The sequence below is a fragment of the Echinops telfairi genome, unplaced genomic scaffold, assembly GCF_000313985.2.
Source record: "Echinops telfairi isolate 266 unplaced genomic scaffold, ASM31398v2 ScPeMD7_5868;HRSCAF=6743_1, whole genome shotgun sequence".
NCBI classification, from domain to species: domain Eukaryota; kingdom Metazoa; phylum Chordata; class Mammalia; order Afrosoricida; family Tenrecidae; genus Echinops; species Echinops telfairi.
The window spans coordinates 4,727,872-4,743,899 of NW_022109768.1; the positions used below are offsets into that span (position 1 = coordinate 4,727,872).

Sequence of the window (16,028 nt, forward strand, 5' to 3'; positions counted from 1 at the left end):
AGAAACTAGGTGTAAATTGAATTAGCTGAATTTTGACAAGTACTAAGGCACTGGGCCAAATGTTTTACATATATAGGCCTATAGAGTCTTAATAATCCTAGGATGTAGTTTCAGATATTTATCTCCATATCAGAGATGAGCGACAGGTGAAGAGAGCTTAAGCAATCAATCTAAATTCAGTCAGCTGGTAAATGGACCTGGGATTTGAATTCAGATCTTATTCTGGGTCTAGATTGCACTTACTTTAAATTCTTGCACTTATTTTAAAAAGAAGGTTCTATGAGACAGTATTAGTGATTTGGGGAGGGAGTGGGCTGGGGAAATAGTTCATGAGACCATCCTAACACTTATTTTCATGCCCAGGATGTTCTCCCAAATTAATCTCTTGCTCCCATGATAAATTTATTAATGACTCATACCACTGTATTAAAATTATTTTTTGGTCCCCTCCATTCTTTGAAAGCTCTTTGAGGTCTTATTTTTCCTGCCTAATGATATTTATTATGAATTAGCTCAATACTTAATGTTTAGTCCTTAAAGGGTTGATGAATAGATTTGTACATATTATTGCCAGGCCTTGACCATGTGAATAGATATTTAGCATAACTAGTGTCACTGTAAGGAGGCTTGGGTGTGTCATGGTTAAAGCCTCACCTGTGAACAGAAAGGTTGATACTTTGAACCCACCAGCAACTCTGCAAGAGAAAGACTTAGCAGTATGCTTCCATACAGATAGCAGCCTTGGAAAACCCTAGGGGGCAGTTCTATTCTGTCCTGTAGGGTCTTTCCTACTGTGAGTCCTAGTGTGTATTGTTGCTTACAGGTGCCATGATAATACCCTGCGCGATTTATTTAATTATTCATTTTCCATTTGATAACTTTTCAAACATTTAACTTGCTGGACTTCAAAAAGAAAATTTTCAGCCCCTGTATGAGATCAAGAGCCATTAACATGAAAATTCACCTACATTTTTTTGTTCCTGTGTGTCTCCAATCTGGCAGGTAAAAAGCACCCCTCTCTCAAGCGGAAACCTTTTCTTTGAGTTATTGATCATCATGGCCTGTGGGCAAAGTTTTGGAGGCCTTTTTGCATGAATCACTATTTCTGTAGGCACCTTAGTAGCCCCATTATTAAGCGCTTGGCTGTTGGAACCCAGTTGCCGCATGGTAGAAACTTGCAAAGATTGCAGCCAAGAAAACACTTCCGTGGAGTTCTCCTTTATCACATGGGGTCACTACTAGTCAGAGTCAACTTGATGGCACACAAAAATGGCAACATCCTTCTGTCTTTGGAAGCACAATTGTTACACGAGTGTGTAACTTATCTAAGTATATGCAAATGCAAACCTTCTCTTCCTTTAGATTGTGCTTATACTATCTTCTACTTCAGCTATAGGACTTATTTGATATTTCTGAGCATAGCATAATTCTAACTTACTTGATATGATACTTGATACTTTTGCTTAAGGATTTTCCTCATCTTTTCAATGTTTTCCTCTTGCAAATTTCTGTTCATCTTTTAAGATCTATTTCAAATCTTACCTTAAGAATATTTCACAGAACCCTGAGCAGAATTCTATGGCTCTCAGAGCCCTGGTGATGTAGTGGGTTCTGTGTCGAGAGAAAGAGGCTTCCTACTGCCTTAAAGGGTTACCGTCTTGGGAACCCACAAAGGGATGCTCTGTCTTGTCTTATAGGGTCACTATAAGTCATAATTGGCTAAATGGCATTGATTATAGGTATGTTTAAAAAATTAGTTTTTAATATATAGTGTATGAGTTAGTTGCAGTGCCCTTGGTTTATTTATGTTTATGCCTTTAGATTATCGTGCCTCCAGATACTACTCCCACCCTAAGACTGTCATTCAAATAAAGTACAAATATATAGAGGCACCAAAGATATACCGTCTGCAAGTTTTTGTAGAAACCACATCCTTAGAACTTTTAGAAATCACATCTTTTGTATAAATTAACAGCCTTAGTATACTTTGTAAATTATTGAGATAATTATTTTTAAATTTTAAGTGACTTTTTCACTTAAGTTTTCATCGAACACTAAAATAATTATTGCCATCAAATTGATTCTGAGTTTTGGCAGCTGTATAGGACAGTTAGACTGTTTCGTCGGGTTGTTGGAGACTGTGCATATTTGTGAAAGCAGATTGTCATGTCTTTCTCCCTTGGCATAGCTGGTGGGCTGGCACCACAACCACTAGAGCCCCTTCATTGAGCACTAGAGAGCCCTATTACAATGGATAGAGCTGCTTGTAATATATTTAAATATGTTTAGTAAATGTCAGTTTCTCTTTGTGTTCTAGGCCACCACTTCTTGCTCAGAATTTGGCATAAATTCTTGGAGTAGTAGGTGCATAATTATATAATATGTGGATGTGTAAGGCAAGACTAAGGAGCTTTGGACAGAGCCCCCTGTTTTTCCTTAGGGACTACATTTCCCAGAACACCTTGCTGCCCCAATGGAAGTTCCCAAGAATCTTCTGCATGGGTGTGTTCTGGGAGTAAGAAAATCTGAATCTGGCCATCCTGGCTTGCTAAAGTTTTCTTCCTCTTGGGAGCTTTTAAATAAAATTATCTTGTAATGCCCCATGCCTTCCAAAAGTAAATCTTTCTCTTCTCAAGATAGGAACCTAATTCTGGTAACATGGGATACCTAGAGAATTTTCTTTCTTAATTAGAAACTTCATTTTACCACTTAAAAATAATAACAGCAAAAATGATCAAAAAGTTTGTACACATGTGTACAAACTTACCTTGGGAATACGATGATGTATCTTGACAATCCATTTGATCAAATTTCTTCTGTGGTAACAAAAAAACTGTTATTCGAGAGTGTTACCATCTGACCACCCTGAACTCATTCTTGCTCAGTTTCTCTATTTATCTTGGGGTGAAAAAAAATAAGTTGGAGGGGTCATTACTCAAATGCGTACAGGACCCAGATAGCAGGTCAGTTCAGGCTCTGAAGAGACTGTGTACTCCCATACAGATTTGCAGTCTCCAGAGCCTGCAGGGCCGGTCGAGCCCATCCCGTCGGATTGCTATCTGTGCATTGGAAGGGACTTGATGGCAGTGGGTCTCCTTAATTTATTTGGTGGAGGGTTGTTTTGTGTGTTTTTTTGTATGGACTCCGAGGAATTCTAAGAATGTATGCTTTCCACTAAATGGTGTTAACATTTATTTTTGAAAGAAACAGTTTGTTGTCTCCCCTAAACTGACTTTGAGCCATATTTGACCAATGGACTATCAGTTTGTAACCATTGATTCTTTTAATTGATAAGAAATTCAAGGCCTAGATAGATTCTGAGGCAAAATTTATTTCTCCCTAGATATACATTAGAAAGCACTTCTCATTATGTATTTTTATGTTTCAGAGGAGAAATAAAGGGCTTTTAGAAAAAAAAAATCTACCATTTACATTTGTTTGCAGGGAGACTAGGATGAATTCTGGACAGAACCACATTGTTTACATCTAGAGGAAGCCATAAAAGGATTGTGTGACTGAGATGGGGGAGCAATAGTATAATTAAAAACAAATATCTGAAGCATTTGTTCTTCTCAGATTTATCCATTTTAATATGTTCAGTTATTTCCTCAAATCATTTACTATGATGAAGTGACAAAGCTTTGGTTTTTAATTCTCAAGTGTGTGCACCAAGTCCTCTTGAACATCAACTCACTGCTTTTCAATCTAAAGGTATTGAGGAAGGATACACAATGTTCATGAACAGATAGTTGAAGTTCATATGTCTTACATGTTTGCTGGTTTTCCACTACAACAAACACAAACAAAACAAACCTGGTGTCATCCAGTCAATTCCAACTCTGTAAGAGAGACACCCTGTAGATCAGAACAGCACTCTCGCACAGAGTTCCCGAGGCTGTGATCCTTTGGGAAAGGACTGCCCTGTCTTTGTCCTTCAAAGCAGTTGGTGAATTTGAACCACTGACTTTTCAGTTTAATAGCCAAACACTTAACCATGTGCTACTGGGGCATTCTTCGTTTTTGTTTTTTTTAAACTGACATTTTCTGAAAAACATTTGTTATTGTTAAATTGCAGCACATTTGTTTGAGGTTGAGTTTTGATAATCTGGCCCAAGGAACGAAACAAGTCATTTTTAGCAAAGCCTGTCTGGGAAGACTGATCTAGTGGCTGCTGTTGGGCTGCTAACTGCGAGGCTAGCAGTTTGAAACCATCTGCCGCTCTGTAAGAGAAAGACAAGTCTTTCTGCTCCCATGAAGAGTTACTGTCTGAAACCCATGGGGCTCCTCTACCCTGCTCTATGGGGTCGCTGTGAATCAGAATCAGCTCAATGGCAGTGAGAGTTTGGGAACTCTCAGGTAGTCAAGAGTGAAACAAAAAAGGGAAAACAACGATAATATGGTGATAATAAACATTAGGACCTTGTGAATTCAGGGAAAGAAACTTGGTGTTATTAAGGAATTACAAACACCCAAATAGTGTTCTTTTACATGGGAAAAGCATTATCTTATTCATTAAAATTTTATTCAACTTAACACATATCATTAAGTACCCAAAGAATTGCCATTATTTTTCTAAGATGCTTTGCAATACTGGCCTTTGGGCAGCATGGATGGTGAGAAGTTGTTGTTGAGGGAGAGATATTACCATGTCAAATGCCTACATCCTGTTTAAGAACAATTTTTTAAAAGACAAGATTAATATTGAGGTCAGGAAAGTTTGAAATCAAAGACGTGAAGCATTGTAGAAAACAAGGGATCAATTAGTGGTCGTTAGTATGAGTACTAGATATGTTCCTGGAAGTCTATTCAATTGTGTTGTAACTCATTTCAACCAGTGATTACTCTGGTGTGATTTTTGAGCCAAAAACCCTCTTGTTCCTATTTTGGATGAGACACAAACAAACACAAAACACTTTAGGGACCAAAAATGTAATTTAAATAAATGAAATAGCTTCTTTATAAAAAAGGATGACTGTGAAAATTTGGGTGTTCTAGAGTAAGTGGATTTTCAATAAATATAAAAGTAGATCCTCTTTGGCATTTCTTTAAAAATTTCAGAATTTCCACTTGATACTACAAGAAATTTCCGAAGTTCTTTTCAGTGAATAGATAGATGGGTATAAGCAAATAAAAGCTATAATTACGAATGGAAGAATTCGTAATTCTTCCAGTTGGAAGAATTAAAACCCAGTTGGAATGCAGCTCTCTTGAGAATGCAGCTTAAAAGATAGGGTTGATAAAATATTAGTGTAGCTTTTGATAATTATGCTGTCAGTGGCGTCATTCGTGTAAGCCTTCACATCTACTGACATGAACTGTAAATAGAAGAATGGTTATTGTCCCCATTGGTCAGTAGGGTTAAATATGACCACATAACACACATATATGTAAAATTGATTTTTGCCTCCAGAAAAGTGTCTGTCTGCTTTGTTCAAAAGTGCCCTTTGTCCATTTATCCAGTTGCCTAATTGATAGCATTGTTTAATGTGGCTTCACCGCATTAAAAAATGGTAATTAGTCTTAGAAAATACTATTGTTTTCAGAAGTGAAAAAGCATTAAATCTTGGGAGGGTATTTTTTGGTGGTATAAAATGATAAGTAATTTCTGGTCATTGAAGTTAGATGCAAAAGAGGAATGGAAGTATGAAGAAAGTACTGGTGGATTTGGAGTGGAAGTTCCAAGAACCATTAATTTGCTTAGCTACAGATGTTGGTTTTGTACGACTGTATTATAAATTAAATGTTCTTTTCTTTATTTAAATTAAAATTTCTTGAATGCATTTTTTGTGCTTTACCAATATGTTGCTATCTGTCTTTGGGTTTGCTGAACAAACATTTTTAATTTGCTGAGATACATCTGTAGTGTAGTGTAGTGTTTGTCACCTACAGTTTCTGTTTTGCAGTTTATTTCTCATTATTACTGTACTGTGTTAACTAGGACAAAAAAGAAGACTGAAGCTTTAAAACAATTATTCTGTATCAGTAATGTTATATTTAACTTTGATTATGTTTTTGTTTCTGTTCCAGAAAGGAATAAGAGATTGAAAACTGTCTTACATAGTATTTTTGAAACACATTTAAATTTGCTGCCCACACTTAGAATTATGGAGAATTCACATTAAAAAAATTTTTTTTAAAAATAATCTTACGGGACTCATAGGGTTACATTTGACGTACTAAGTTGCACTGTTTAAATGGTTTTTCAGCTCTTAAATCTGGTCTGCTTCTCTCCTTTATTTTATCTGTCTGGTCCTCTACTCGTGTGATTTGCTTGGAGTTACAAACATGATTGTAGGAAACCTAAAAATGAGCTGATTGTTTCTTTTCCCTTTTTTTTTTAACTTATACCTTGGCGTTTAGTTTTTCCTGACCATGGAAACTTTAAGCATTGTTACTTAAACTTTAATCATTATTACCTTTATATCTTTGCTTATTGCTTCTTAGCCTCTAATCCGTTAAGATTTCTCTAGGAGAAATAAATTATTGATAATAGTGTAAATTATTTTAACTCAAAATTGTGCAACCTGTTCATGATTAAATATAAAATTATTGAATGACATGCCTTAAAAACATGATATTATAAAGAAACCCAAAAAATTGATATTAAAGTGACATTTTTCCCTATATGTAGATTTTGTTCTGAGAATTGTAGAAAATTAGGTTGCTTTGAACATTTATCCCACCATCACAAGCTCTTTGCATGACTGAAATACCTGTAATTACTATGCCATTTTTCTCGTAGTTGGCTAAAAGGTATAACAGTGTGTAAATAACTAGATTCTTGGTGAGCAGCTGTGTAAGACTAGTTTAACAGCTGGGATAACTCAGCACAGGTGGTAAGAGTTATACTTAATCATAAAGCAAGTTATGTTGTAGTCATTGAGAACTTCATACTTGGCATTTCTGAAATACTTACAAATTTATAGGCAATAGTTGGGTTTTTGTTTTATCTCAGATACTTTTTTAAATGCCCAATGAAAGAATGAGAATACATGCCATTTTGTAATTTTTAGATTCAAGGAAAATTCAAATGATATTGGAAAAGTATATTAAATTTACTTTATGTAACTGCTTAGGCCACTTTGGTAAGTGAGAGAGGAAAGCAAAACCATGCAAATGAGGGGGGCGGTGTGTGTGTGTGTGTGTGTGTGTGTGTGTGTGTGTGTGTGTGTGGTTTTTCTTCGATTTCATCTTCTCAGATCTGTGGTTCTCCACCTGGGGGTCACAACCTCTTTGGGGGTCACCCTATTCATAACAGTAGCAAAATTAACAGTTATGAAGCAGCAATGAAAATAATTTTATGTTGGGGGAGGGGGTGGAGATGGGGTCACCACAACATGAGGAACGATATTAAAGGGTCACAGCATTGAGAACCACTGGTCGAAGGCAGTGTTCCCCAGAATAGTCAATAACCAACCCTCTAGGGTCCCCAGTGACTAGTGGTTATATATTGGGCTGTGATCCTTAATGTCAACAGTTCAAAACCAGTGATGGAGCGGAAACTACAGTTTATTTGTCTCTCTCTCTCTCTCTCTCTCTCTCTCTCTCTCTCTCTCACCTGGAGAGTAATTTGATTGAAAGAGAATTGGCTGAGACAATAGTTTAGTCAAAGGATAATTGAGTTGTAAATGAATTTGGTTGTAAAAAATCTTGAATGGGGTGGGTTTGCCACCTGTAAACTCATTTTTTATCTCAAAGGCCTAGTTGCTTTTCCCATATTTTTGCTTTTTCATTTTCTGCCAAGTATTTGGAAATTTCAAGCAAAATCTGGAAATAACCTAAATTCCCAGCAATCAGAACCTTATATAAATCAAAGCAATTAACAATTTTATGTAACTTTATAGTTTAGCTTTTTTTTTTAGTTTTCATTTTGAAAATGGCACATATACAATTGTGTATATAATACTTGTATTTTACAAATGTTCAATTTTCATGTCACATTTTTATAACTGTTTATAATACTGTACATAATTTAGAATGCAAACAAATTTCTCGTCACTTCATATTTGGTGCCTAAATATGATAATCAGGGAAATATAATAATTTGTTGAAGCCTATTACATATTTTCATTAATATAACATGCAAAATACACTGATTGGAACTTGAAATTTTTCTTAGCACTTTAAGCAGTGAATGATTTTACAATTCCTTACTGTTTTAAATGTGGTTTTATTTTTATGAAACATTTGACTTCGCCTCTTACGAAAATTAGAAATTTAAAAGGAATGCCATGTGTTTAAAATTTTTCTTTCATGTTAAATCTTATTGTATTTTTGTTTACAGAATTAAAGATACATACTTTCTTGATATTCTTAGTGATTATTGATAGAATTTGAGCAATTCTGTCAATCAAACCATTAAGCAAAATATGTAATTTCTTTACTTACAACCTGGTTAAATTGTGCTTAACCCTATAACGCCGAGTGTGACGTTTTTGTAACAGTTAATATATTTTGGTTGTTATATATGTTGATAACTATGAAAGTAAAGAATAAAAACAAAAAAAATGTTTTCCTGAAATTAAAAATTCAGGCCTTATAGGGTTAAATTGTTCTGTTGAGGGGCTTCAAATGGAATTAAAAGATAATGAAATTATTGCACAAACTTTTTGAAGCCTCATCGTATCTTGGTATATAAACTACTCATTATAAAACTGGTATGTAAGAAGAGACTGAGAACAAAGAATTTAGTACAGAGAAGAATGTATTTAATTCTATACCTTCCCTCAGAAGTATGCATGCATGGTAATATCATGCTGTCTCCTCAGAAGGATATTGATTCTGATGTATTCTGATCTATTTTCTAATTGGTAATGGCATAATTTTTAGATCTGAATTTTTTTTTTATTCTACAAAAGAATGGGTCATTTGTTGCTTAAATTTGTAGAAACAGTGAATAACATTAGAATTTAAATTGTTTGCTACTATTGTCACTGCATTTTAAGAAGATGAGATTTGAAAGTTCTTAATATAAAATCATTTTTACTTTTAGGCAAACATATATTCCAAGTGACTTATTTAAACTGATTCAGGAATAGTTTTTGAAAAATCGAAAATCTTTATGTGAGTCATATATGCCCTCTGGACAATAACAGCTAAAATGTTAACCTTCTGTATAATATTGAACTAAGGAATTAGAAAATGCTATATGAGCCACATAAATTTATTTATGTAGACTCAAAACCCACCGCTCTCAAGTCATTTCTGACTCATAGCGACGTTGTAAATCTTTGTCCCAAAGAGCAGTTGGTGTTTTGAATTGCTAACCTCGCCGTTAGTGCCACACAGTGCCAGGAGGACCCCTTTCTTTATATAGAGGCCTTGCCTTTACCACATATGCTCTTTTATGTCGAGCATTCAGAGACCACATTACCTGAAATCTTAAAATGCCAAGGCACTACAGTGCAAACAGTGCCTCATTTGTAGGTATAATTTTGACAGAATTATGACAGTCTTTCTAAACTTGTAGATGATTATATTTTGTAATGTCTACTGCAAAGTCACTTATAAATTGTGGATTTTAGGATTTATGATTGCTTTCTTGAAAATGTAATCTATAAAACAATGTGATTTTCTATCCTAATAATATTACATATAATTATAATGTCACTCACTCTAGGGGATATGTATGAACCAGAGGCAAGAATGATTAAGGTCACAATACTAATGAATGATGAGCCAGGCTTAGAAGTTGGCTTGAGTCCATGGTCTTTCAAGACTGAAGTATTGTAGTATTGTCTTAAATTATATTGTAGTATATCTGTAGTATTGTCTTAAAATGAACTCGTCTGCTACGAAGACTCTTTTTTGTAAGTAGAGTCAAGTCTGGTGACTTATTCTTTCCTGGACATATGGAACTAGTGGCCTTTTAACGTAGCAGTAATTGGGGCTCCCCAATGCATCGTCTTATCATTTCTTTCACCCACTAGTGTTTTCTGTATTTGGTGGTTTGAAAGATTTTTAATGTTTCCATGTTGACTGAGGTCATTGCATTAGAACAAGGGACTTTGAGTCCTCTGAAAAAATGAACCTTGGTAGAAATCCGCATTAACTGCTAAATCAACAAGTCCTTTGCGATTTAGTCTTTGGTTTGCTTGAGTTGCAGTGCTCTAAAATGTCCAGTTGAGGGCAGTGGTTTACTGATGTAAAAATGAATTGCCTCTTAGCATAGCTACTGTTTCCCAGCATTTGATGATCTGTAAAACTCAAGAGTTAACCTACAGGCAACTGGGATTTGCACTCCTGTTTTGTTTCTATTATCACTTTAAATAATTTATTAAAGTGAAAAATCTATTTTTACTTCATAATACTTTTTGCCCTCATAAATTGGACAATGAAAACAGTAGTGACTTAATCCTTGCTTCAAAGACCCTATATGTAAATATATGTCATATAAAATTCTTTTAGGGATTTAAATTATATATGTGGAAAATTGTGATTTTCATTGTGTCTATCTGGGGAGCTTAGCGGGCTATGCACTGGCTGCTAACTGTGAGGTTAGTTCAAACCCATCAGGCACTCCATGGAAGAATAATGAGACTTTCTGCTCCCATAAATATTTACAGCCTTGGAAACCAAAACATTCTATTCCATTGCGGCCCGATAGGGGTGCAGTGAGTCGGGATCATCGGATGAGAGTAAATTTAGTTTTTAGGGTTTTTATCTTTGCTAACCAATGGCAAGAATGAAAGTTAAATTTAGAGCTGATCTGTTTGATTCATTATTATATGCAAAATGAATACATAAAATTTAGTAGGCCTTAGAAAAGTTTAATAACAGTTTAAATGATATCTTCTGTGTAGCTCAAAGCAAGGAATTTTGGAGAGTTAATTGATATCAACATTTAAGTATTCAAAGTGGATGCTGGTGGAACAGAGTGCATTCTCTGGGAACTGCTTCAGCATAAATGGCTATCAGTAAGGAGAAGGAAGCATAATATGACTGAGGACTGCGTTGTTCAAGAACAGAACAGGTGTTTTTGTCTTTAGAGCAGCAGTCTTATGTTAGAAATTGTGACTGTTAAAACAAACAACTCACGGCCATCCAGTTGATGCTGACTCAGCGACCCTGTGGGAGAAGGCTGAACTACCCCTGTGGGTTTGAGACTAGTTCCTTATGGGAGTAGGAAAACCTCGCCTTTCCTGTGGAGTGGCTGGTGATTTCAAAGTGCTGCTGGCCTGTGGTTAGCAGCCCAACATGTAACCACTATGCTGCCACTATGCCACATATTGTTTCTGGTAGGTGCCATTAAATTCTGATTCATAGCGACAGGAAACCTGCTGTGTTATCTACTGAAGCAGAGTGGCAGGTCTTTTCTGCCGCAGAGCCTCTGGGTAGGTTCCAGCCACTGGCCTTTCAGTGGTCTGCAGCCAGTGACACTCATTCTGTGAGGTGGTAGGTAGTCTGCTAGAGGTTGTAGGCGTGGTTATTTTAGCTATCACTGTTTTTCTCACTTGGAACCACGGACAGGTTCCCAGAGCCTGTGCACTCTCGTGTTGCCTTATCCTTTTACGGCTTGATCTCAGTTGGGGATTTTTGGTGATGATGGTTCTATTCTTAGTTGATTACTTTTGTGTAACTAAAAATGCTACCTCTGCCAATAATTTTGAATTCTGAACTACATTTTACTTTGTGGTATAAAAGAATGTTCCCTTAAAAGAGTAGTGTGACGACGGGTTATTTCTTGTGGGTGAATTACACCTTCCCCTCTCTGTGCCTAGTGAGACAAATCTCTCTCTCCAAAGTAAAAATCCAAATTACCGGTATCTGACATTCTACTTTCTAGTTTTCTCCAAATCACATTCTAACTTCCCATAGAAACTGTTGCAAGGAAAGTGAAGGAAGATGACTTGGCTTTTGGAAGAAGCAAATAATGTGGGAGAGAACAAAGGAATTCACGGAACATTGTGAATGGATAGCTCTAATGACAGTCTCACATTGAGCTTGTTTCGTACCTTCATTTCAGTCTAGTACATGGACTTGAATATGGAATGTAGCCTGAAGATTAATTACACTGGCATAAGGAGTTAATTTAGGAAAGGCATTTGAGATAATGCTGAAAAAATTAGTTTGAGGAGGTTTTCATATCCAAACTTTATCTTCGGTGTTGAGGAATTGTCAGGGTTATCGGAGCAGTGGGCATGTACCCCAGTTCCTGACTGTGTGTTGGGAAGATTTGTCTGGATGAAAATTAGGCACTGAGAATTTCAAATGACTGACAAGATTTTTTCTGTTGCACTGTACTTACTTCTATTACAATTTACGTTGACTAATAAAACCTGATATTTTAAAAAAATAATCTTTAATCAGTCACATGCTTGTTAGGTCAAACAATGTGTTTTTAGAATCCTATAGTGCCTGAAAAGGAGTTGATTTGAAGTGCAATTAATAGCTAGTGTGCATTTAATGTTGTGGTGCAAATGAAATCAATGAGAAAGGAAAGCGTGCAGATAAAACAAACACTTTTAAAGTAGTGCTTATTGAGGATATTTCTCAGCCAAAACAAAGGTCTGCATGAGTGTGTATACGTATATGTACATGCCTGTGTGCATATATTTTTGATTATACAGAAAAGCACCAAATGTTGTCTTTAAGTTTGAAACACAATTCAAAGCATTCCTAAAATGTTAATGTGGAGATTTAGATAGGGAAAATGTAATAAGATATCCAAGAGAATTTCTTTAAAAGAAAACATGCTTTTACTTTTCGAAAGGACCCTTTGGCCTTACCGCATGTCCCTGCCTTGGTTGTGTCCGCATTACTGACGTGCAGGGGAGGTGCACCAGCTGTTTGAGTGGCAGGAGCAGACTGCTTTCGCTTCAGTAGTTTATCATTCCTGGCTATTCTAGGAGAGTTTGCACTTCACCAAGCCTCAGGCAGGTCAGGACATTCAGTAGGAGAAGGTTGAAAGACAAAAGCAGCAGACCTTGAGTTCTTAGCCTTTATTTGGTTTAAAATCAATATATATATTTAAGTTTTTATGGTTAGAGTTTGTAGTAATGTTCCTGTATTACATGTAGAGAGTATTTGTCAACCAGGAGAAATTTAAAATGTCAAAACCGGGAAAAGCTACTTTAAACCATGGCTTGGTTCCTGTCGATCTTAAAAGTGCAAAAGAGCCTCTACCACATCAAACTGTGATGAAGATCTTTAGCATTAGCATCATTGCCCAAGGCCTCCCCTTTTGTCGAAGACGGGTAAGTCTTGCACATTTGGAAAATAGGAATGTTTCTGTAAACAAAGTGCACATGCCTGTTCTTGTGAAGAAATGCTTCACATTTCATTTGGTTTATGTCGCATTGTATAGCTAGTGAAAACTTAAAAGCAATGGCTTTTCTAACCGGATTCTCCATCCTGGAGCATAGAGTTACCCAGTGTAGCCTTTTGTCTTTATTTTTTGGGACATTAACATCCTGTAAACTTTTCTAAATTTGTTAAAAAATGGTCATGCTGTGAAATTAGCTGACAAATCCTAAAATCCCAAACGCGTATGCTTCACATTTTGGGTGAAAAACATAAGAGCTGGTGGTACTCATTCTCCTAAGAAATGGACTGACAGCATTGAACTTGAGTTTTCCATGATCCTGAGCCATCTGTGGGCCTTTAAGCTGTATCATTTCTAAATTCAAACATAACGTATTAGGAACATTGTTTGCTGTTACATAAAATAAGAGTAACATGCTAGTGTGTGGCCATAGTCTGGTTTATATATAAATAGTTCTGAACTTACAAACTTTCTTGTAAAACTGGATTTGTGCTAATGTATAACCGAGTTACAGTCTGTTGGATGTTTTTCAGAATGACATCTTCCCTTACCAAGTTTTGACTGTCAGTATTAGCAACTTAGTTTTTGGATGTTCAGAGTTAATTGGCATTGTCATTTTGGATTTTTGATGAGAATTATTTTTAAGTATAAAATATGTTTTTGACTCAAAACACATTAATCTATCCCCTTCCCTCAAACCTATTTGCAATTAAACAAGTATTTATGTAAATTAGGATTTTTGTCTCCCTCTTATACTATTAAATTTTTAAAAAATGAAACGTTTACTAAATAAGTAGAATAACCTGCAATACCTGGAAAGGTACTTTTTCTTGGTAAAGGAATTTTCAATTTTGGGGTTCTTCAATAAGCTTTGTAAAAATAGTTTCTTTTGAGTTATCTCTGCTTCTATCCCAAACAAGTGGTAGCCATGTTGGAAAACATTCAAGTAATGCAATTTCAACGTTGGCAATGGAATACAAACACTTCCATCATCTTTTCTTCTTTGCTGTGGTTGCTGTAAGTTTCATTTCGTCTTCTTTCACCTTGTCAACTTCTGGATGAGGTCACTGATCAGATTTAATCATTTACGCAGAGGCCACTTGAGGCTGTGAAGTCATTAATAAACTATTATTTTTGTACCTCTAAAAGAGCATATGAATATATCTTAAAATTGAAGAGATGTTTTTAATTAGATAAGAAATTAAAAACCAACATAATTTTGTTTCTTTTGTTGAATACTTCCAATAAACTTAAGTATAATTTGTAGAGGGTAATAGGTCCTCAAATTTTTAATCTCCAAACATGAACGTTAAGTTTCAAAGGCACAGTAGGACGGGGAGGAACAGGGAAAAAGAGGAGCTGATACCAAGGGCTCAAATAGGAAGTAAATGTTTAGAAAATAACGATGGCAACGTATGTACAACTATGCTTAATACAATTGATGTATGGATTGTTCTAAGAACTGTTAGAGCCCCCAATAAAATGATCTTTTAAAAAAAAAGTTTAAAGGTCACAGGAGATGATTCTTCTATAAGAAAATAGAGAACTTCAAGGCTTTCTCTGAGGGCTTTCTAGGTTGACAATTCAATTTGACGTTAATAGGTCAAATTACAGTTCAGCATTTATAATATAGAATAGAATTAAATTTTTAAAAACCTCATTCTCAATAAATTTTGAGGTTATAAGTGAAAATAAAAATAACACATTCTGTTTTAAACTACCTGCCTGCTGATAATTAACGATTGCATAACACTTTGGTGCTGACTACTAGAAATAGTAGAGGGACAGCATAATTCTGTCGTCCTCTCCGCCTGGTTAAATTAGGTAGCTTTTAATTGATTTATTATCTCTTTATTTAACTTACTATCTTTGCCTTGGTAAACTTCATGGAAAATATTTTTAGTTTATTTTTCTTTACTCACGATTTTAAAGGCTTCAGATATGATCAAGTAATTAATCATATTATGGACCTAGCATCTTGTGTAATTTTTGCTGAAGATATTTAATGTTTTTGAGACAAAATTTAAACATACAAAGCAGATATCCATATATAGTAAGTTATTTTTATCTTCCCAGTAAAACGTGAACGGCATATTGCCCCACTGTCTATGTAAATATGAATCAGTTAATGTTTTTAACATAACTATTTTTCTTTGAAATTAGAATATCTAATTATAACACTTTATTTTTTATTATTCATTTTATTGGGGAGGTCTCTTATGACAATCCATCATTCAGTTGTATTATGCACACTTGTACATATGTTGCCATCAACATTTCCAAACATTTTCTTTCTACTTGGATTAAACACTATACTATGTTTCTTAATCCTAAAATGCGCATTAAACATATAGTAAACACATCTGAAATAATAATGAATCCAATAGATTTTCATGGCTTATTAGACTTTTTCTTTTTAGTGTTAAGAAAAATAATTGTGTCTTATAATTAATATAGTATGTTAAAGGAAAATGCATTTTTTCAATGCTTGAATTTTATTTATATTTTTAAGCTTTTAGCTTTTTACGAGCACTCTTAAGCATTAGAAATTTTCTTAAAGTTACTCCTAATTAATTTTGGTAAGAGTTTGGAAATGTTTTTTACATAAACCTAACAGGCTATGAGGTCAGCTGCCCTAGTTTATAGACAAAAATACTGATTTTTAGAGTACCTTAGAAATATTTGGGGATAAATCCTGTACTAATTGTACATGATTGTAATAGCCTAGGCATTAGCAGCACAACCGCCTACTAGAATGTGGCCC

At 35.1% G+C, this 16,028-nt stretch overlaps 1 protein-coding gene across 2 annotated transcripts in view; it reads left to right on the forward strand.

Annotated features, from left to right (window-relative positions):
- The window catches only part of FBXW7 (F-box and WD repeat domain containing 7), a 141,530-nt gene that overhangs the window by 63,776 nt on the left and 61,726 nt on the right, over window positions 1-16,028 (forward strand). Inside the window, exon 1 of one of the 2 annotated variants that reach the window (XM_004708710.2) lies at window positions 12,939-13,196. The exons of the other annotated variant lie outside the window; for it this stretch is intronic. Within the exon in view, the coding sequence (XP_004708767.1) occupies window positions 13,050-13,196 (147 nt within the window). The 5' untranslated portion in view covers window positions 12,939-13,049. Of the gene's footprint in view, window positions 1-12,938; window positions 13,197-16,028 lie in introns of those variants that run through there. 2 annotated transcript variants of the gene reach the window in all.